Source organism: Chroicocephalus ridibundus, chromosome 7, assembly GCF_963924245.1.
Source record: "Chroicocephalus ridibundus chromosome 7, bChrRid1.1, whole genome shotgun sequence".
Taxonomy (NCBI): Eukaryota; Metazoa; Chordata; class Aves; order Charadriiformes; family Laridae; genus Chroicocephalus; species Chroicocephalus ridibundus.
Window position 1 is genome coordinate 17744411 of NC_086290.1, and position 20815 is coordinate 17765225.

At 67.0% G+C, this 20815-nt stretch overlaps 4 protein-coding genes across 4 annotated transcripts; 2 read left to right on the forward strand and 2 right to left on the reverse strand.

Annotated features, from left to right (window-relative positions):
- Positions 1–362: 362 nt before the first annotated feature.
- Positions 363–4718, reverse strand: AAMP (angio associated migratory cell protein). The gene is made up of 11 exons (XM_063340474.1): positions 4569–4718; positions 4077–4229; positions 3531–3650; positions 3251–3390; positions 2991–3135; positions 2750–2833; positions 2376–2491; positions 1912–2015; positions 1332–1422; positions 875–1029; positions 363–636 (listed from the first exon to the last, which is right to left on the reverse strand). Exons 1-11 carry the CDS (start codon positions 4654–4656, stop codon positions 561–563), a joined length of 1272 nt encoding a protein of 423 aa, XP_063196544.1. The 5' UTR covers positions 4657–4718; the 3' UTR covers positions 363–560.
- Positions 4719–4887: 169 nt separating this feature from the next.
- On the forward strand, positions 4888–16820 carry PNKD (PNKD metallo-beta-lactamase domain containing). Its single transcript, XM_063341682.1, has 10 exons — positions 4888–4980; positions 5353–5560; positions 14003–14118; positions 14355–14467; positions 14740–14798; positions 14921–15013; positions 15248–15411; positions 15528–15614; positions 15723–15838; positions 16072–16820. Exons 1-10 carry the CDS (start codon positions 4917–4919, stop codon positions 16243–16245), a joined length of 1194 nt encoding a protein of 397 aa, XP_063197752.1. The 5' UTR covers positions 4888–4916; the 3' UTR covers positions 16246–16820.
- On the reverse strand, positions 6278–12299 carry TMBIM1 (transmembrane BAX inhibitor motif containing 1). Its single transcript, XM_063341679.1, has 12 exons — positions 12142–12299; positions 8984–9228; positions 8785–8867; positions 8627–8691; positions 8440–8493; positions 8276–8326; positions 8062–8101; positions 7887–7924; positions 7597–7684; positions 7393–7488; positions 7066–7119; positions 6278–6969 (listed from the first exon to the last, which is right to left on the reverse strand). Exons 2-12 carry the CDS (start codon positions 9198–9200, stop codon positions 6826–6828), a joined length of 930 nt encoding a protein of 309 aa, XP_063197749.1. The 5' UTR covers positions 9201–9228; positions 12142–12299; the 3' UTR covers positions 6278–6825.
- Positions 16821–17056: 236 nt separating the features above from the next.
- CATIP (ciliogenesis associated TTC17 interacting protein) lies at positions 17057–19907 on the forward strand. Its single transcript, XM_063341038.1, has 10 exons — positions 17057–17085; positions 17234–17385; positions 17655–17867; positions 18006–18061; positions 18385–18471; positions 18643–18813; positions 18979–19103; positions 19199–19275; positions 19376–19464; positions 19668–19907. The coding sequence occupies exons 2-10, from the start codon at positions 17310–17312 to the stop codon at positions 19905–19907; spliced, it is 1134 nt and encodes a 377-aa protein (XP_063197108.1). The 5' UTR covers positions 17057–17085; positions 17234–17309.
- Positions 19908–20815: the final 908 nt, after the last annotated feature.

Sequence of the window (20815 nt, forward strand, 5' to 3'; positions counted from 1 at the left end):
ATCACTGTATCTGGGAGCAAATCAATCACCTGTGCTGATATGTGGCATGGGGGCTGAGGCGGGGGTGCTCTGCCCAGCTCTAGGAGCGAGTAACCTGTTGCATTATGGAACTCCTGGACTGCACAAAGCAGGATTCTTCTACCCTCCGTGAGCAATCTGCACCCCTCCCTTGTACCGTCGCCCCCTCTTTCCCGCTAATAGGGACGACTAGGCTGGGGGTCTTTGCCTCCACACAGACCAGAATAAAAGATCTACCATCACTGCTCAGGCCATGGCAGAATGCTAGGGAGATCCCTGAGGAGGGAGGGAGCACAGCTTCTCAGGTCCTCTTCCCCCCAACAAGCAGAGTGGATGGCATCCAGTTAAGTGAAATAATTTATATAATTATAAGACATTTTCATACAAAACCCCAGGCTTGGTCCCCAGGTGGTGGGGGCGAAGCGGGGCAGGCTGGAAAATTACAAAGCACGCACCGGAGAAGGGTGGTGAAACCCATCTCCCTCATCCCTCTGTACACGAGCCACCCGGCAGAGCCAGGACACCATCCCTCAGCACAGCTCCTAGCGATCGGGGCGCTGGACACAGAACACTTTGGCTTGGTGGTCACCAGAGGTCGTCACCACAATGGAGGCGTCCCTGGGGGGGAAACAAAGCTCAGAGATGGGGCTGGGGTCTTCAGGCATCCCATACCCACTCCCCCGGCCCAGCTCTGATTTGCTCCGCTCCCCGTTGAGAACCTCACGTCTCAGCAAGACCCCAGTCTTTCGTCCCCCCCCATCACCCAAGCTCCCAGTGGCATCTGATGAAGAGACAGCTTGTCACCCAGCAGCCTTCGGAGGGGGAAGGGAAGGGGTCTGGGGGGTTCCCCTCTCACTTGTTGACGGCAAAGTCGAGGATTTCGGCTGAGTGCCCTCGGTACTCGCTGATCATCTTCCCCGAGCGGGCATCCCAGAGCCGCACGGCCCCGTCCAGGCTGCAGGTGTACACCACGGCCGAGCTCTCCTCCCACAGCAACTGCACGATCCCCGACTGGGGCACAGGGAAGCCGTGAGGTGAGCACTGGGGACGCCCAGCACAGTCCCAGCTCCCCCCACATGTCCCCCAAGCGTTGTCTGCCATCCCCACAGATAGGAGAGCCAGCCCCCAGGGCCAAGGTATGGGGCACGTCCCCTGTCAGGGACTGCAGCTGCCTTTGGAGAAGCCCAAGGGGCTGAGGGAGAAGCACAAATTGGGAACTGGCCCCAGGAAAGCCCCTGGGCTCCAAGGGAGGTCATGGATGGGTCCAGAGACACACACAACCCCCCCACCCAGGCCTGGGGAGAGGGCAGTACCTCATGTTGGCACTTATGCCTCAAGCTCTGTGTGGAGAGGTCGTAGATAGCCAGCGTGCCATCCAGGTAGCCCACAGCAGCCAGCGGCATCCTGTAGAGAGGGAACAGGCATTACGTGGGCCTGGGGGAAGGAGGGATGGAAGCACGGGAAGGATCAAGGTTGAAGGCAAAGCACATTGAGAAGATGAGGGACACCCCAATGACAGAAGCCATGAAACACCCCAATTCAGGAAACCAACAGGACAGTGAGAAGCAGCAAGGGGCCCGAGGGTCACAAGGGAGAAGACAACATCCTGGTAGGAAAGATCCCCAGCAGCTGTGTCTGGAGGGTATCCCAGCCAAACAGTGCTCCATCAGGCTAGCTAGAGACCTAACGGCTTGGGGGGAGGACTGAGCGGCTGGTGTCCCTCGTCATTCCTGTCACACACAAGTGACCCAGGATAACCACAGCCAACTGGGGAGGGCACAGGTGAGAGGAGAACGAGCATGAGGGACGGAAATGGGTCTGTTAGTAACCACATCCCCCCCATAAGGTCTGGCACTGAAGGGGGGCTGTCGTGCCACGCGTCCCCACACTCACACGTTGCAGAAGCCCAGCGACTCCACCGAGTTGGACTCAGCCTCCTCACCCTCGCCGGCGGGGGCCTTGGGGGCCATGCTCTCCATCTTGAACACGCACACCACCTGGGTGGAGGGAGGCCGAGGGGAGGGGAAGGGGACACCCAGTCACACCGAGGTTCCACACCCCCTGGACACCAAGGCCCGACCCCAAAACCTCAGCTCTTTGGAGCAAACGCGGGGGCAACTTCCTCCTACGAGCGCAACCACCCAGCTACCGGTCCCACCAGCAGCTGCGAGTCAGCAGTCGTGTTGGCCAAGGGCGCCTCCTGCTGGCCGCCCTTGGCCACCACAGGCTACTCGGGGTCGTCGTCGCCAGAACCCTGAACCATCCGGGAACACCCGCCTGGCCCAGGACAGGGGGTTGGGAGGCCGGTCCCCCATCCCCGAGGGCTTCTGGCTCTGCCCCCGCCGACACGGACCCACCTTGCCCGTGGCGGAGTTGATCAGCTTGGCGTGACAGTCCACAGAGCCCGTCATGATCAAACTGCCGTCCTGGTTGCTGGCCACACACGTCAAGGGGTCCTGGTGGCCATCCTGGCCTGGGGGGTGAACAGGAGAGGCATGAGCTCCATGTGTCCTCCCTGCAGAGGCCTCAAAACCCACCCTCCTGCAGCCTCCACCTTGCCCAGCTCTGTGAGCACCCCGGTGGCAAGGAGTGGCCACCTGTGGGGACAGGGAAACCCAGCGCCAGGCTCCCTCCGGCAGCCCCTGGCCTCAGAGGGTACCAGCTCTCCACCCAGGCAGAGGCCAGAGCCCCACTGTTAGGGAGCACCCCAGACGATTAACCTCTTCCCTACCTTTCAGGACGTGCAGCGAGGTTCCCTGCTTCAGGTCCCAGATGCGCATGGTCCCGTCCTCATACCCCACCACCGCTCGCTTCCCTGGGCAAGACAAAGCCGGTGGCTAGAGCTTGAGCTACCCTGGCCCCTCCACTTCCCGCTCAGCACAGACTGGCAGAAGCAGGAGAGCAGATGATGGCAGTGGGATCTGTCACAGACCTAGTGACATTCCCCACCCCGGGCAGCCGCCATGCCTCACCGTCAGGCAGGATCCTGCCACACGTGGCCGGGCACGCAGGGCCCTGGAAGGTTTTGCAGTCTCCGCTCGGGATCTTCCACATCCAGGAGTTGCCATCAGCCGTGCCCGCCAGAAGGACGTGGGCTTGAGGGTGCCACTCCATCCACTAGGCAGGGAGAGAGACAGACAGTGTCACAGGGGTGGCATGTCCCCCACCACCCAGTTGAGTCCCGGCTGCCAGCCTATGAGCTCCCCACAGCTCCAGGGGTCCCACCGCTCACCTCCAAGTCCCCCACCTCGAAGGACCACACTTCTTCCTTGGACTCCACCCGCCACACTTTGATAAGCCCAGACATGTCACCCGTGGCCACAAACACAGAGTCGTGACTGAAGCCAGCACAGGTGACTGAGTCCTTGTGTCCTAGAGATGGTGGGGGACAGAGACTGCTCAGGTCAAGCTATGGAGGACAGTCAGGAGCCTGGCTCCAGCAGAGCATCGGCTAGGGAAGAGCATGTCTGGAGAGACGCGGGCGGGAAGGGATGTGGCCTCGAGCACCTCACCTGAGCATTCAAACAGGAGCTCTCCGTCACTCACGCGCCACACAAAGGCCTTGTCGTCCTCCCCACCCGTCACTGCCAGTGTGTTGGTCTTGGGGTCAAGGCTCACGCAGAAAACGGAAGCTTCACAGAAGAATAAAGAGAGGCTACGTGGCTCGGATGCCGGTCACGCCCCACCCGATATTCCCAGGGAATCCAAATCCCCCGTAGCGGTGGGTCTGGGCAGGATGTCAATGAGCTGAACTTCCAACCCAAACCAGTGGGAATCAATCCTTCCCATGGGGGAAGAGCAGCACAGGCTGCCTACCGAGCTCAGGGCGGGCGAGCTGGCACAGCAGGTGGCTTGAAGGGCTTCCCTACCGGCGTGCAAGCCAGAAATGAGCAAAGCCCAAAGCATCATAGCCCCGAGTCACGACGGCTGTCCCAGGAACAGCCGGGAGATGACAGCCTGGCAAGGACCTGCTGCACCCCTGTGCTCTGGGGAAAGCCAGGGTGGGCGCAGGTCCCGGGGGACATCCCAGCTGCCACTGCCCATTGCCCACCGCTCACCCGAGTGGAGGGAGAAGGTGACCTCGCTGTCGTCCTGCGCCTCCATGCCGTCCTCCACCCCCTCGTCGTCCTCCGTCTCCCAAGCCTCGGCGTCGGGCTCTTCTGCCCCCTCCTCGTCGAAGTCCACGTCCTCCATCTCGTCGGCCAGGTCATCTGCAGAGGGCGAAGGTCAGGACGCGGCTCGGCCCTCCCAGGGCAGGCGGCGGCGGGCACGGCAGGACCTCGGGGGTCCCCGGGGAACGGCGCAGCGGGGAGGGGGGGACGCGCCATCCCGACGCCGCCACGGCCGGGAGACCCGGCGCAGAGGAGCTGCAAGGGAGCGGGGAGCGACGCGGGGAGAGGCCGCGGTCCCCGAGGGGAGGGATGAACAGGCCGGGCCCCGAGGTCGGCCCTGCCGCTGGGGCGGGGCTGGAGCGGGCCCGCTGCCCCGGTGGGAGGCCGGAGCCCCCGCAGGCCCTGCCCGGTGCGCGGCGCGGGGAGGCCCCGTCTCACCCGGCCCGGGCGGGCCCAGCTCCACCACCTCGATGATCTCCTCGTCGCCGTGGAAACCCAGCGCTCCCGGGCCCTCGGCGGGCTCCATGCCGGCCTGCCCGCGCACCCCACCCCGCCGCCGCCGTCGCCGCTTCCGCCGGTCGCCCCACCCCGGCCAATCCCCGCCCGCCGCCCTCCCGGCCTCAGCCAATCCGAACCCGCGTCCTCACCAAGACCCCGCCCCCTTCCGCCAGCAGTGTAAGCTGACCCTGCCCCGCGCGATGTGTTCTGGGAGCTGTAGTTTCTCGCGCGCAGCCCTGCCTGCGTCGCCGCCGGGCAGCCCGCGCGCGGCGGACTGCAGCTCCCGGCATGCAGCGGGGCGGCGGCGCACGGACTCGGCCCAACATGGCGGCGGCGCTCGGCCGACTGAGGGGTAACGGCGGTCGGGCGGCGGGGGAGGCTCCGGGGCGGCTGGGCGGGGGATCCCGATCGCCGTCACCCCTCACCGCACCGTCCCGCGGCCTCCGGGACGCGCCCAGGGCCGGCCCCGCCCGGCTGAGGAGAGGCCTCAGAGCCACGCCCCCGGTGCATTTGGCCACGCCTCCTTTGGCCTTGGCCATGGTTCAGGCCCCGCCCTCGAGCCCCCCCTAGCGCCAAGGCAGGGGAAAGGGAAAGGGAAAGGGAAAGGGAAAGGGAAAGGGAAAGGGTGAAGGCAGGGGTAAGGGCAGGACCCTCAGGCAGCTCAGGCTGGGCCCCCCGCACGCTGCCCCATGGCCGCCCCTCCCTAACACCTCTCTCCCTACAGGGCTGCTGGCAGCAGCAGGACCGGCCGTGGGTCGCGCCAGGCTGGCCCTCCCAGGCACACGGCTCCTGGGGCAGAGCTGCCGCCGGCCAGCGGGGCCACAGGCCAGCCCGGAGCCCAGCAGCAGCAGCAGGGGTCTGCCCGAGGGGGTGGAGTACATCCCTACGCGCAAGAAGGGCAAGAATCCCATGAAGCCGGTGGGGGTGGCCTGGTGAGTGTCCAGGTGGCACGGGGAGGCTCCACTGCTCCGCAGGGCTTAGGGTGGGATGGGGGGGGTCCCAGGAGGACTGCAGCACTGAGCGGGGTGGGGGGTCTGCCACCCCAGGGTGTCACAGGAGCTTTTGTTTCCCTGCTGGGTCTCTTCATCTGCCGATCGCCGGCTGTCCTGCAGGGCCATCGGGTTGCCCTCCGGCATCATCCTCTTCCTCCTGGTCAAGCGGGAAGTGGACAAAAGCCGTCTGGAGCAGCTCAAAATTCGCCGGAAGATGATGGAAGCCAACCAGGGCGAGTACGAGACGGAGCGATACAAGCGGGTGGCCAGGGGGGCATAGCCAGCCTGCTCACCCCCAGCCTGGCACCGTGGCACCCTGAAGGGACTGGACGAGGGGATGTCAGCCCTGTGGGGCAGTCGTGGGGCTGGATGGGAACAAATAAACCTCATGCCTGGTGAGTGGAACAGCTCGGTGCAGTGACACTGCAGTCACTCCCTCAGCGCTCAGCCCCTGCCTGTCCCCACAATGGGAGGGGGCCAGCTGGGATCCTGCCCATGAGGGCAGGAGGAGTTACAGACCTGGGGGAGGCCCAGCCTGGAGCACCTCAACCTTGGCTTTTCCACCCCAAAGCAGAGTTTGCGCTGCCCCAGGCCCCAGCCCCTGCTGAGGCTGCCCACAGGTTTTCTGGGGGAGTCACCACACCAGTAAGACCGGGACCGTCTGGAAAATTAAAGTGTTTTATTTAGGAAGTGCAACTTTGCCCGCACCCGTAGCTGCGGAGCCTCTGCGACGTGAGCTCTGCCACGAGTCCCGCCATGGGGGTCCCAGCTGCGCCCCCGCCTGCACCAGGCACTGCCGCAGCTTGGGGAGGGGGGCACGGCCGGAGCCGCATTTAAGGCACCGAGTGAATGATACCGACCAGGCTCTGCCAAAAAAAATCCTATCACGATCCCAGTGGCTGCTGACAGCTCCCCAGGCCCAGGCAGGACCATGGTGCTCTGTTGCCAGCCCGGCACCGCCAGCACAGCCTTGGCGAGTGGTGCTGAGGCCAGGCACTGCCTAAACACCGGCAGCCAGTCCCCCCCCACTGCCCTGGAAGGCTTGTGGGGGGGTGATCAAGGGAAGCCCTTTCCTTAGCAGCCTACGGGTAGGGATGCCAAAGCGTTAGGAGACATAGTAAGCGGCCGTATCCTGTACAGAGGCCAGAGGAGGGGGTGAAGGGCAGTGCGGGGAGACAACAGGGGACACCGGAGGGGTCCCAGGGCTAATCCCGGCCCACGATCTGCAGGATGAAGGTGAAGATGTAGACGATGTCAGTGTAGATGGTCAGGGCACCGTAGATGTACTCCTCGGGGCTCAGCGTGTTCTTCCTGTTCCCCAGCACAAGTTGGGTGTCGTAGGCAAGGAACTGGGGGGGGACAGAGGGTGTCAGGCAGGGACCAGGGGAGGCGGAGGAGGGGGTTCCCTGCGTGACACCCTCTGCTCACCCCAGCCGTCAACTCACCAGGGTGAAGGCAATGGCGCCGATGGCTGCATAGAGCATGTGGAGCCAGGGGACCTGCGCAAGGAAAGGGACACGGGCAGGGTGAGCCGGGTGCTGGCAGGCAGTGGGCAAGGCAGGGCAGGTCCTGCCCGCACCTGGCTCCCGAGGAGATGATGCCGACGCTGACGCACCCTCTCCCTGCGGGCAAGCTGCCTCTGCCGTGGCCACCACCACCCTGCTTCCCAGCAAAGGGGGACCACCCAAACCCCCCCGGCCTGCACCAGCCCTGGGGACACCCAACCAGGGACACCCATGGCACCCCACAGCCTCTCTGTCCCCGCCACTCACATATTTGAAGGAGAGGACGATGGCGGTGACGATCCCAGTCACCATGACCACAATGCCCAGCACGCAGAAGAGCCCCGGGCATGATGTAAAATCAACCTGCCAGTGGAGGACACACATATGTCACAGGAGACCCCAGAGTGTCCCCACCTCCTGGCTCCCTTCGTCTGACCCCCCACCCAAGGCAGGGCACGTCCCCCTCCTTGCCTTGGTCTGGAAGCAGAAGATGGTGACAATGATGGCCACGATGGCAGTGATGAGCATGGCAATCAGGACAGCACTGGTCTCGTACATGCTGCAGACAGAAGGGACAACAGAGTCACCCCACGCTTGGTGACCCTCCACGGCCCCAATCCCAGGCAGGGACCGCATTGTCCCCAATCCCAGGGGACCACGGTGTCCCCCCAGCTCCCGGCAGCCTCTCACTGGAGCCAGCCACGTGGGGGGGGGACAGGAGGGACCCCAGCTCCTGTCACCACAGAGTCCCCAGGGCTTACCTGGCTATTGTCCCTGTCATAAACCCCATGGCCAGCGTCTGAGAGAGAGAAGAAAGGTGGGCTCAGCAGGGCAAGTGGCACCGTGGGGGACAGCAGTTCCTGTCTGCCCCCCACCTGCCCACACGTCCCCCCATCCCTCCTGCCAGGTTCCCCCCATCGTCCCTGGCCCACTCACAAAGATGCTCAGCAGGATGATGTTCCAGGGGAAGCGTCTCCTGGGGACGAAATTGGGGGGAGAGAGGTGAGCGGGTGACAGCAGCCATGTCGTATCCCTCGGAGGCAGCTCCAGGCAGGGAAACCCCACACCTCCTCCTGATGCCTTGGAGACCCCTCGCCCCCATATCCACACCTTCCCACCCCAGGGTGGGTCCCAGCCACCAGCAACTCACCGGGGACCCTGGCAGCAGACCAGCACCAGGTAGGTCACCAGGAACACGACGCTGCAGAGAGAGACAGCGGGTGTCAGCCCTGCGACCACCCCACCAGGACACACCATCCCCCCTGGGCTGGAGGTCACCCCGGGGGGGACGCGAGCCAGAGGTCCCCTACTCACTACGAGGCGTAGTAGACAGCGACGTTCCTCCGGACGAAGGAGCGGACGGGGGAGCTGCAGGACAGGAAGGATGGGTGTGAGGGAGGGGGGACAGCACTTGCTGTCCCCTCGGGACCCCCCCAGGGGACACAAGGCACCAGGCTCCCCACTTTTTTGGGGCAAGGCTAAGGAGGGACCCTCTACTCACACAAAGGTGAACATGGCAATGATCCCCACCGTCACCAGCAGCTGCAGGGAGATGATGGCATAGACCTGCGAGAGACAGCGGGGGTCAGCACCCGCCCCCCCCACACCGACAGGTGCCCCCCAACCCTGACGGGGTCCTCCCAGCCCCCCAGGACTCGCCTTGCGGATGAAGGTGTGCCGGACTTTCCTGTCATCCCAATCAGCCGATTGGATGGGGGAGCCATTCCCGATGCCATCGTCACCTGCGGTGGGGGACACTCCTCAGCACCAGGGTGGGCTGCGCAGCCTCCCTATGGCACCCCTGTTTCTAGTCGTCCCCCCCTCCCCCGCAAAAAAACCCCAAGGTGTCCCCACTTACCGAACCGAACGGGCATGGTGGGCATGGCCATCCCTGGCTGGGGGTACCCCCCTGCTGCTGGGTACCCCCCTGGCTGCGGGTACCCTCCTGCTGCAGGGTATCCCCCAGGCTGTGGGTACCCCCCAGGATAGTGGGGGGGCTGGGGGTACCCCCCCGGGGGTGGGGGGTAGAGGGGGTTCTTGTCATCGTAGTAAGGGGGCGCGTTGGGCTGCGCCATGCCGGCTCACTGCGTCTCCCACGGGCACCTGAAGGGGGAAGAAGATGGGGGGCTGTCAGCGCAGGTCCCCCGTCCTGGGCAGGACGTGTCCCCAGCGAGCAGAGCCGCAGCTGCTGGGACACAGGGGACAGTGGAGCCACAAAACCTCCCCCTCCCACTTTAATAGCGGCTTCTAATTAATAAGGACGAGCTGGCCTCAATGTCAGCGGGTCAATGAGAGACGAGGGACATTGGCCAGGGCCACCTGCATTCCTGTGCCCTGAGTCCCCGGCACCTGCGTCGGAGGCCAGCCACAGGCAGGGCATGGCCATGCACTGACTCAAGCTGCGGTGGGGATGTGACCTCTCCAGTGGCGACGTGACCTCTCCGGCAGGGATGTGACCTCTCCGGCCTCTGGAGCCCACCCTGCCATTGCCTGGGGGCAGGGAACACCCCCCACTGCGCCCCAGCAGGTCCCTGCCTCCTGGTGGCACTGCCATGGGGACAAACGGCATCACCCTGCCCAAAGCCTGGGATGAAAACATAGGGCCTGATCCTGATCCCGTCCATGCAGACCCTTCTGTCTTCCCCACCATTTCGGGGGTGCGCCCCCACCCAGCAGCCCAGTGGGTCATGCGGGAGGCTCCAGAACTCCTGAGTCCCCCCAGGGAGTTACAGGGACAAGTGCCACCTGCATCACCTCAGAGGGAGGTGGGTGGATCCCTGGGGAGGGGACCCAGGACCCCTCCCAGAGCTGAGCTCCCCTCCCTGGCCATGCTGGGCCCCCTCACAGAGCCCCCAGCAGCCGCGAGCAGCCAGCCCGGGCCCAGGGCCAGCTGCCGGGCTCGGCCCCAGGAGGAGGAAGAGGAGGAGGAGGAGGAGGAGGAAGGCAGGATCTCCAAGGCCAGGAAAACAACAGCGCTGCCAGGAGCCAGTGCCAGGCCGTTACCCGCCTGCCACCCCCCCGACGCTGGCAGCAGGGGACACCCCAGGCAGGTGCCAGGACCCCCCACGTCCCCCCTACCCACAGCGGTGACGTGACTGGGAAGGGACCAAGATCTCACCCCAACCGGCAACAGGCTGGGAGGGAACCAGGAGCTTCCTCCAGCATGACGCCAGCGCTTCCCGCAGCCGGGCTGGGCGAGCAACAGTGCCGGGGGGGGACACACCCGGGCCAGCCATGCCAGCCCCCAGCTCAGCCTCTGTCCCTCCCACCTTCCATCTGTCCCAGCCACGGTGGAGCTCCCACGGCCGCGCCACGCTTTGCCATTGTGATAACGGCAGTGCCGAAAATAACCAGCACGCAGTGACCACCCGGCTGGGAAGTTTCACTTCTGCCGTTTTGCGGTTTGCCAAAAAACACCCAGTGCCAGGGAAGGGCCCAAAATAGGAGCCTGACCCCAGGAAAACCCATGTGACTGGCACCCAGCTAGGGGGGGTCCAGAGTCCCCAGGGAGGGGACACAGGCGTCTGGGGAAAGCGAGGTGTATCCAGCCAGTACATGGACATCGGAGGGTCCCACCATGTGCCCATGGCCGGCACCCCCTGGCAGGGGTCCACCGGCTGCTCCAGCCCCTCCTGTCCCCTCCCCGGCGGGGTGGCCTCGGGGATGAGGAAGCAACCAGCCCGACATGGGCTGGGGCACAGCAGGGTCCTGAAACCAGAGGTCACCAGCCATGGGCCCACCCGGGCCAGCTCTGTGACCCCTGCATGACGTGCCATCCCCGGGGACAGGGTGCTGCTCTGCGCTGGCACTGTGACTCAGCAGAGATAAGGCACGCGTGGTGGGGACATGGGGCACAGCCGGTTGTCACCCCCAGCACAGCCCATGGGTAGCACCCAGCGGTGTCCCCAGTAGCCACCCCAATGCTCCTGCCGCGCTCAGGCCCCTGCCACCAGCTCCATGGGGACCCTGGGGTGCCGAGGAACACCTAGGGGGGGTGACCAGAGTTTGGGATGGGAGAGAAGGGACCAGGGCTCCCCACGGCGAGGCTGCCTGGGAAAGCATCTAAGTTCCCAGGAGAGCCTGGAAGCTCCCACCAAGTATGGCACAGCCTGGTACGGCACGGCACAGCCTGGTATGGCACGGCACGGCACAGCCTGGTACGGCACGGCTCCTCCGTACAGCACAACTCACAATTCAGCCTAGCTCAGCCCAGTTCAGCCCAGTTCAGCCCAGCAGGGTTCACGCCGGGGAAGAGGGGCGCCGCTCACCCAGGCCGGGTTCCCCCTCTGCCCCACCGTGCTGCCTGGCCCCACGCCGCTCACACGGGACACGAGTTTGCAAGACCTCAGCATCGCTGCCGCCTCTCTGTTCCCCCCCCTCCGAGCCCCCTCCCGGGGGGCAGGGCCGTGTGACGGAGGTGCCTTCCTGTCCCCAAGGCCAGGCGCACCCACACCACCCAGAACCGGTCCCCACGCCCCCCCCCCACGGTGCCACCCCACGCCCTGCCGGGCACAGACCCTCCCGAGACGCCCCACGGGGTCCGTGGGGACACCCTCCACAGCACAAAGGACGGTGTCTTCCCCCCTTGCCGGGCCACCCCCCCCCCCGCCCCGCGATCCCCTGGGGTCCGGCAAACGGCACGAGCCCTCCAACGGAGTCCCACCGGACCGTGGGGGTCCTGCCCCCCCCGTGCCCCGCCCGCGGGACCCCGCTTCCCCCGCCGCCTCGGCCCCCGACCCGAAGCGCCCCCACCCTCTCCGGGGATGGGAGTGCGGGGGGTCGCGGCGCGTCCCCGCGGCTCAGGGACCGGCCCGTCCCCCCCGCCCGGTCCCCGCCACCCTCCGGGACGCTCGGTCCAGCGCTAGGACACCGGAGCAGGCCAGAACAGGGGGGTCGGGGGTCGGGAGAGGGCGGGGGGAACCGGGCGGGGGGGAGCCGGGCTAACATGGGGGGGTCTCCGCGGCCCACCGCAGGCGGGAACCGGTGGGGTTACGGAGCGGGGCCGGGCCGACCTACCTGCTGCGCGTTGCTCCGCCGGGCTGCGGCCGCGACGAGCCGGGACGGGGCGGGGGAAGGCACCGCCCCCGCCCGCCCTCCCGTGGCGCCCTCCCGCGGCGGCTCCGCGCCGCTGCGCCCCGGGAGGGCCGGGGTGTTGCCGGGGTGTTGGCGGGGTGCGTTCCCCCTCCCGTCGCTGCCCGGGACAGACCACTCTTCCCCCCGGCCCGTCGAATGGAACCCCAATCCCCCCCAGGGTGCTCCTTCCTCCCCGCTCTGACGTCATTCAGGGACACCCCCCCCCCCCCGACATGACGTCAGCTAGGGGGACACCCTTTGACGCGATGGCGGGGGGGGGAATCCCCTCCTCTCCGCCGGTGATGCGGTGTGTGTCCCGTCCCCCTCCCGCCCCGGTTCCCGCGGCAGCGGTGACGCGAAACGCCCAGCAGGGGGCGCGGCGGCGGCGCGTGAGGGAGCGTGGCCGGGGCGGCGGCGTGACGTGCGCGGGGGGGGGCGTGGCCGGGGGCGGCATGGCCGCGGGGCGCGGGGGGGGGCGGCGCCCGGGGCATGGCGGGTCCGCGCTGCGGGCGGCGGCGGCGGCCGGTGCCCGGGGGCTGGGGGCCGCCTGCCTGCGCTGCTGCCTGCCCTTCCGCCGCCTGGCCCGCCGCGCCGCCGCCGCACTCATGGCCCTCGCCGGCCCGCTGCTGTTCCGCCTGGGGTGAGTGTCCCGCCGCTTCGGTAACACCCACACACACACACACACACACACACCACCGCCCCCGCCGAGGGGGAGCCGTCGCCGCCCGCCTTTTGTTTTGCCACCTTCCCTCCGTCCTTCCTGGCTTGTGCGGAGCCCACCGGCGGCTGGGGCTTGGCGGGAGGGGGCAGCCCTCCATGTGCGCTCAACCCACTCGGGCTGGGGGTGGGGGCGATGGCAGGCGGTGTCAGCCCCGCTACCCGGGGGGGGCTACACCGGAACGGCGACAGTCGCCCTCGGACCTGTCCCCTTCCCCACCCCGGGTCTCCTTCCGCCGGGTCTAATCAATAACCCAGCCCGGTGCCCCGGCCGTGGACCCGCTGCCCGGCTCTATCAGGAGCCCCCCGATCTCCAGCGTCGGGCTTCCACACACACCCCCCCGCCACCGATCCCCGGCTCCTACCGGGATCCCGCCGCGGTGTGCCTGCCGGTGCCAGCGCGGAAGATGTAACAAGCCGGGGGGATGCCCTTGGCTCGGGGATGGGCTTTGCGTGTCCTTCATGGCACTGTCCCCAGCCCCAAAACGCAGCTGTATAAATGGGGGGGGGTGTGCGTGACCCCCCAAGGCCCCCGGCCAGCTCTGTTGCACCCCTGCGTGGCACATGCCACGGGGGCATTTTCGTTTCCCCTTTCCTCGGCCCGTTCTGCTCCCGCTTCCCTCTTCCCCGGGGCCATGGCACCCAGGGCAGGCCCTTGGAGAGGGGTCAACCCTGGGCATGGCCCCTCCGGGGTGAGGCGGGGGGGGGACAGCTGGGGGATGGACTGGCATCCAGAGCGCTGCTGCGGGAGAAGCTCTGGAGCTTCAGCCCTCCCTGTGAGCTAGAGCCTGCCTGGACAGATGGACGGACAGATGGACACCCCCACAATGATTTCCTCCCCCCCGCACTGGTCCTTGCTGCGCACAGCAGCTGGGGGGGGCCTGCCTGGGGAACCGATTCTGCCCTCGCTGCAGATCTGAGGCAGGGGAAGGCAGGGGGACACGTGCCACCTCCAGCCCCCACGCGTGGGAAAGTGACCCTGCATATGTCCCCCGTGGGGGTCCCGGCCCTGGCAGCAGCCCCCTCCCCAAGCGTGCTCCTGGGGACAAACTGGGGGTTAATGCCAGGGGGTGTCTGCCCTCCCCAGGTACAGCCTGTACGCCCGCACGCGGCTGGGCTACCTCTTCTACCAGCGGCAAGTGAAGAAGGCCCGGGAGCGGTACCCGCATGGCCACTCCGTGCCCCAGCCCTGCCGCTTCCCCGGTGAGTCCTGGCGAGACCCACCCCCCCACCTCCCCCCCCCCCCGGCCAAGCGCTGTGGCAATGTCGTGTCCCCCAACACCGGAACTTTGGGGTGGGGAGGGGTTATCATCACCGAATTGCCCAAAGCATGTTTAACTGAGAATTTGAGAATTTTGAGAATTTAGGAGGTGGGGAGTTTGGGCCATGAGCGGGGGGGGTCATGCCCTGATGTTTGTCTGTCTCTCCATCCCTCCCAGGAGTGAAAATCCTGCCCATTCCTGTGCTTTCCAACAACTACAGCTACCTGGTCATTGACACTGGCTCCGGACGGGCGGCTGTCATCGACCCCTCCGACCCACTGGCCGTGCAGGTGAGACATCCGCAGCCCCCCCAGCCCCGACGTTAGGGTGTCCCCGGGGGAGGGGGTGGCATATCTCTGGCTTTTTTGGGGGTAGAGGGGACAAATCTGCCCTGAATCTGCAGCCCTTCATGCCCGGGGTAAGGTTGGAGGGTGGCAGGGCTCATCCCGCGCCTGGGGAGTTGTGGGAGTGGGGGTTAGGGGGAGACTGGTATTTGGGGTTTGTGCGTTGCCCCCCCCCCCCCCCCAAACTCTCTGTGTTCCCCCCGCCTCGCTATTCCCAGGCTGCCATTGAAGACGAAGGCGTGATGCTGGAGGCCATATTCTGCACCCACAAACACTGGTAAGGGCCAAGAAGGGGGATGGAGGATGCCCCAGCTGAGGCGACCCCCAACCCTACGCTACGGGGGGGAAGGATGGGGGGGACAGACACGCATTTAGGGACACTGACCTCTCTGTCCACAGGGACCACAGCGGGGGGAACGCAGCGCTCCGCCAGCAGCACGGCTCCTGCAAGGTGTACGGCAGCGCCCTCGATGCCATCCCAGAGCTCACTAAGTAAGTCCTGTGCCCCACATCGTGTCCCCCCCCCCAGCACCCCTGTAAATTTAGGCGCGGGGGGGGGGGGCTTCACTCCCAACCACCACTACCTAGTCCACCCCCAAGTCCCACATTGCAGAGACCTGGCATGCTCACGACACCAGTGCCCCGGGGAAGGGTTGTGTGGGGAGGCTGGTGTTTTGAGGAGCTGGGGGGGGTACCCTGACTGGTGCCCCCCTGTGCCTGGCGCAGCCCGCTTGCGGACAAGGAGAAGGTGAAGGTGGGCTGCCTGACCTTCGAGGCGCTTGCCACGCCTGGCCACACCGTGGGCCATATGGTGTACGTGCTGGACGGGGGCCCCTTCGGCGGCCCCCCCTGCCTCTTCTCCGGGGACCTCCTCTTCCTCGCTGGCTGCGGTGAGTGCGCCCGGCCCCAGACCTGGGTGGATGAAGGGGGGGTCCCACCCTGAGAAGGGCTTGGGGGGACCCCCAATTCCTGCCCCCCCATGACAGGCTGTTGCACGGGGGTGCAGGCAGGCTGTTTGAGGGCTCCCCTGAGACCATGCTCGCCTCCCTGGACGTGGCCGTGGGCTTGGGCGAGGACACGCTGCTGTGGCCAGGTGAGTGTTCCCAACAGCGGGGCGCAGCCGCCAGTGTCCCCACTAGCCCCGGCTGCCGAGCTGGGGGGGCCAGGCGGGGGCGATGCTAAGGGGTCCGAGGGTCCGCAGGCCACGAATACGCGCTGGAGTGCCTGACCTTCGCCAGCCTCCTGGAGCTGGACAACCCCGCGCTGGAGCAGAAGCTGCAGTGGGCGACGCAGCAGCGGCAGGAGAAGAGGAGCACGGTGAGGCTGGGGCGGGGAGAATGTCCCCTGGCTGCAGCCCCCCACCACCACCTCAGCCCCTCGCGGGGTTCCCCCTCCCTTGGTGGGGATGCTGCACCCCAACACCCTCCTGCGTGGTGGGTGCTGTAGGGGAAGGAGGTGCTGGGGTGGGGTGGGGAGGGGGGTCTCGGCTCCCTGACGGGAGTGCTGTCTCTGGCAGGGGGGGCTGAGTGTCTGTTCCCCCCACCCCGCAGTGTCCCTCCACGCTGGGCGAGGAGCAGACCTACAACCCCTTCCTGCGGACCCACCAGCCGGAGCTGCAGGCAGCGCTGGGGCTGCGGCGGGGCGGGGGGGAGCACCCCGATGCCTTCCGCGCCCGCGTCCTCAAGGAGGTGCGGAGGCGCAAGGACCTCTACAAACCCACCTAGAGCCCCCCCCCCCCCGCCCTCTGCCAACAGCCCCCCTTTCCATGGGGCTGGGTGCTGCTCAGACACGGGGGGACCCGAGACTTTGTGATTTGTTTTGCTGTGAATCTCCCTCCTGGGGTGCAGGATTGGGGGGGGGGGGGAAGAGTGGACACACACCCCCTGCCATGGGCACCCCGTAAGTGATCCCTGCCTTTGTTCCCCCGGACTTGGGGGTCACCAGCTCTTACGTAGAAGCACCTTGATCTCCTTTCTGGGGGTCTGTAGCCCCCCCACCCCGCTGCTGGGGCTGTAGGGCTGGCACCAAGGGCTTTTTCTAACTGCCCCCCCGCCCCCTCCGTTTTTCTGGGAGCTCCCAATTTCCCCCCCTCTCAGCACTCAGGGAGCCAGCCCCCCTGCCCTTCCTCTAACAGCCCCCCAGTGCTGTGCATATCCTTTTTGGGGGGGGGGGGGCGCTAGGATGGAACCAGCCCAATACTACCTCCAGGCAAGGGACCCTATGCTTGGTGCCAGAGCCCCCCCCACACACACACACACATATACACACACACTGCAATGGGGCCATGGGGGCACGCTGGTGGGGTGGGGGGGGGGGCGGTTTGCTGCTGTACTGGGGACTGGAGCCCCTCCCCAGATAAAAGATTCGGTCGGATTTTTGCCTGTTTGGTCCTTTCTTTCCGCGGCCGGTGAGGTGTGCGCCCCCCCCCCACCCCCCCCCACCCCGGTAAAACCCCTCTGCGGGGTTGCCGCCCCTTTAAGAGGCGGGGCCAGGCCGTTGCTATGGAGACCGCCGAGGCGTTGTTGTGGGGGGGCAGCGGGTCCCGGGCACCCAGAGCCGCGCAGGTCTTGGGGCGGGGGGGCAGGTGTTGGGGGGCTGCTGAGGGGCGGGGGGTGCTGGGGGTCCGTGGAGGAGGATGGTGGGGGAACGACAGGGGCTCGGGGGGGGGGGGGGTGGTCACTGCGTCCCCCCCCCCCCGCCATGGTTACACAGGTGGGCACCGTGGTTTGGAGGAGACCCGCTGCCCCCTCACCCGGGGGTCCGGCAGTAGGAGCCCCCCCGGCGAGGCATGGAGCCCCCCCCCGAGTGCCGGCAGGAGACCCCGGCCCTGACGGAGGCAGCCGCCAAGTTCCTGAACTTCATCGGTGGGTGTGTGTGTCCCGCCCCCCCCGCCCCAAACTCCCCCCGGCCTCCCCCTTGTCCCCCACGCCGTGCCGGGGGGGGGGTCTCCCGGTGCGGGGGTGGGGGGCACCAGGTCCGCGGGACGGGGCCGTGGGCTTGAGCTGGGTAAATGGTGGGGGGGCTCAGCCTGGTCCGCTCTGGGGCAGGGGGGAGCAGAACAGAGGCAGGGTGGTAGACCCTCGGGGCACGGGTGACCAGCCCTCGGGGCAGAGGTGATGGTCCCTCCGTGCAGGGCCGGAGGACCTGGAGCGCTGCCTCTTTGCCGAGATGCTGGAGGTGGTGGCAGCTGGGGACCAGCCGAGGGACGGGGTCAGGGGGCGATGGTGGGTGTCAGCCCGGTGGGCACCCTACAAGCGGACAGGTGAGCCGGTGCGGAGCTGCCTCCTGGTCCAAGCTGCTTCCCGCCGCAGGCAGGACGGTGTGCTCTGCTCCAGCACCCTCAAAGGTGAGAAGGGGGTGGCTTGGGGTGTCCCCCTCCCTCCCCAGGGCTGGAGCATCCCCGTCCCACTGGCCCCCAGGGCTGGGATGGGGGGCACTGCTGTGGTGCCAGTGGGGTGGGCTGAGTGTGGCTCTGCTCTGTCAGCCTATGTGACCACCCAGCTGGAGACCCTGGAGCAAGAGGAGAAGGAGCGCCTGGAGGTGACCAGTGTGGTGACTGCATGTCCCCATCCCCGTCTCCTGCCCACCTGCCCTGGGGTGGGCTCTGCAATGATGCCCTCCTGCGGGCTGCCCCCCATGAAAGGTCGCTGTGGGCATCCTGGTGTCCCCTCCCCAGCTGGGACACCAGTTCCGTCCCACCAGCCTGGTCCCCATGCCCTACTCTGGGTAGCAGCTGGGGTGGGGAGTTTCCCACAATGCATCTGGAGTGGTACCCTGATTGAAAGGGGTGCTGGGGTGTGCCACCTCAGAGCCCGGGTGCCCTGGCTATGCCCTCCACCTTGTGCCCCCCACCCCTCCCACAGCTCAGAGCACACCCAGTAGAGAAGAGGACTCACATGGTGAGCCACCAGCATGGGATGACTATCACCAAGACCCTCAGGGAGGGAGAGGTGAGACTGAGCGGGGGGGATCTCTCCCCTCTGCCCCCCAGATGGGTCACATCCTGGGAGGGGGCGGCAGAGCTGGCCTGTCCAGCTGTGCCCCCCAGGCTCTGGGGGGGTGCCATCCCTGGGGATAGTGGAGCTGTGGCTGTCCCACGAGGTGGCCGGGTCTCTCCGCAGGCAGAGCTGCAGTGCTGGAGCTTCTCCTATGGCCGGGATGAGCTTCAGGGTCTGATGCCAGAGGGTGCCAGCCTCCTCCTGCTGCGGGTGCTGGCGTGTCGGTGGGCAGTGCCCCCCGGCCTCGTCTTCCCAGCCATCGACACCGAGGGCCACCTCTGCACCTCCAGCTATGTGAGCCACCAGCCAGGAGGGCCCGTGGGCTGGGGGGGTGTGGGTGAGGTTGGGGGTGCCAGGGTGGGATGTGGGAGGTGGGAGCCAGCATGGGGGGCATGGGGATGGCACCTGCAGGCAGGGGTGACCCCAGGGCAGGGGTGACCCCTGGCCATACCTCCCCAGCATGCCCTGGGCACCCAGCAGCAGGCAGTGGGCTCGTCGGAGGCCGAGGTGTTAGTGATCGAGCGAGCCGTGCATGCCAGCGCGGGCACCTCCACCATCTGGCACAGCAGCTTCCTCCCCAGCGGGTATGGGCAGGGGTCCGTCTGGGGGCATCCCCAGCCCTGCCAGCCTGGCAGGGACCCAGGAGAGGGGGTGTCACCACCTCTTCTCCCCCCGCCAGGCGTTTGGCTCGGCAGGTGCAGGTTGGCTCCCCAGTGATGGTACTTCTGCAGGATGAATCCGTCCTTGGTGAGACAGGTACTGCGTGGGGGAGGTTTGTGCCCCCCAGCACAGGCAGCCCCTGCCCATTGCCTGGCAGCCAAGTGGGGAACACCCTGCCCTGCCTTTCTGCTGCCAGGTGGGGTCGAGCCCCGGCCCCCCTTTCCCAAACAGCCCCTGGACTGGGAGGAGGACGTCCAGCTCTACTCGTGGTTCCTGGACAGGAAGGTGAGATGGTGGGACATGGGGACGTGGTGCTGTGCCACTCCCCAGCAGGGTGTCCCAGGGGGCACTGTGGGGATCAGGCTGGCCAGCAGCCCCCCACGCTCCTCAAGTGTGGAAAAGGACCCGGGCACCCTGCCCCCCCCACCCTGGCACAGCGGCTGGGGGGGACATCGGCGCCTGTGCCCACCCTGCCCACCCCGCCGCAGGAGGAACTGCAAGCGTCCCACACCGCTTACGTCCGGCAGCATCCTGAGCTCTGGGCGCTGCTGGCCGACTTCCTCCAGGCCCTGTTCCTGCATCAGCCCCACGACCCCGTCTCCTTCGCCGCCCAATTTTTCACCCCCTTCGCCCACCAGCAGCCCCCCGGGACCCGCTTCGCCTCTGCCAGGGCTGCAAGCCCCCTCCCTGCCCCCCCACCTCGCCACTCTCCAGCTAACGGGGAATAAAGCTGCCAGCGCTGCCCGTCCAGGATCATTTGCTTCGGGGAAACTGAGGCACGGGGAGGGGAGGGGGTACTGAGTTGCGTGCTAGACCCCCCTGTGCCAGTCTGGGGGGGAATTAGACATCCTGCTCCCCTCCTGCCTGTTCTAGCCCCTTCCCGGGGCTGGGAGGGAACCTGGGACATACCCTGGGGCAGAGCCAGGCTGGTATCCCTGTGCACCCCACATCTCCCCAGTGGCAGACCCCCAGGCCTACCTCTCTGTGGGGCACAGCCTGGTGGCATCTGGTACTGCCCAGACACCCACGGGCGCGCCTGGGGGGCTCCTCCTGCCACCTCCGCAGCCACAAGGGCCCTGGGGATGGGGTGCTGGTGCCCCACTTTGTGGGAGAAGCCTGACCCGCACAGGCGCTGAGGACCCCAGCTTTGGGGTGAGGATCCCCCCCCCCAACCCGGAGGTGGCGTGAGCACCCTCTGCTGCAGAGCCCGCCTGGCTGGGTGCTGCCCCCCCCCGTCCCCCCCCCGCAAGAAGCCGAGGGTGCATTTTGACCTGCTCCCACGCTTGTGCAACCCACGCCTGCTTCCTCCCTGCTCCCGCTCCTCCGGCCTTTCCCCTGCTCCCATGGGGCCAGCCCTCCCTCCCCACACCGTGGGACACCGTCTCCTGTCCCCCTCCCCACAGCTGCCCAGGGAGCAGGATGGCTGGCATGTGGTGGGGGGCAACACACAAGCACGTTCCCACCTCCCCGGGCAGCCTGGTGTCGGGGCCTCGTGTTTGCACGTGCGTGTGCACAAACCGAGGGGAGGGAGGCGCTGGGTCCCCCCCCTGCTGGCACAGGGTGGGGAAACTGAGGCCGTGCACATTCATAGCACCCAACTTCCCCCAGGCAGGGCCCCTTTCCCAGCCCAGGGCAG

Coding starts and splice junctions, on each gene's coding strand:
- CATIP (XM_063341038.1), top strand. CDS start 17,310: ATGGAGCCCCCCCCCGAGTGCCGGCAGGAGACCCCGGCCCTGACGGAG. Junction 17,386..17,654: donor CAAGTTCCTGAACTTCATCG/GTGGGTGTGTGT, acceptor CCCTCCGTGCAG/GGCCGGAGGACCTGGAGCGC. Junction 18,062..18,384: donor AGGAGAAGGAGCGCCTGGAG/GTGACCAGTGTG, acceptor CCCCTCCCACAG/CTCAGAGCACACCCAGTAGA.
- PNKD (XM_063341682.1), top strand. CDS start 4,917: ATGCAGCGGGGCGGCGGCGCACGGACTCGGCCCAACATGGCGGCGGCG. Junction 14,468..14,739: donor CCGACCCACTGGCCGTGCAG/GTGAGACATCCG, acceptor CGCTATTCCCAG/GCTGCCATTGAAGACGAAGG. Junction 15,412..15,527: donor CCTCTTCCTCGCTGGCTGCG/GTGAGTGCGCCC, acceptor ACGGGGGTGCAG/GCAGGCTGTTTGAGGGCTCC.
- AAMP (XM_063340474.1), bottom strand. CDS start 4,656: ATGGAGCCCGCCGAGGGCCCGGGAGCGCTGGGTTTCCACGGCGACGAG. Junction 3,136..3,250: donor TCGAGGTGGGGGACTTGGAG/GTGAGCGGTGGG, acceptor CTCCCTGCCTAG/TGGATGGAGTGGCACCCTCA. Junction 2,492..2,749: donor CTCGCTGCACGTCCTGAAAG/GTAGGGAAGAGG, acceptor TTCACCCCCCAG/GCCAGGATGGCCACCAGGAC.
- TMBIM1 (XM_063341679.1), bottom strand. CDS start 9,200: ATGGCGCAGCCCAACGCGCCCCCTTACTACGATGACAAGAACCCCCTC. Junction 7,685..7,886: donor ATGACAGGGACAATAGCCAG/GTAAGCCCTGGG, acceptor TTCTGTCTGCAG/CATGTACGAGACCAGTGCTG. Junction 7,489..7,596: donor TCTTCTGCTTCCAGACCAAG/GCAAGGAGGGGG, acceptor CTCCACTGGCAG/GTTGATTTTACATCATGCCC.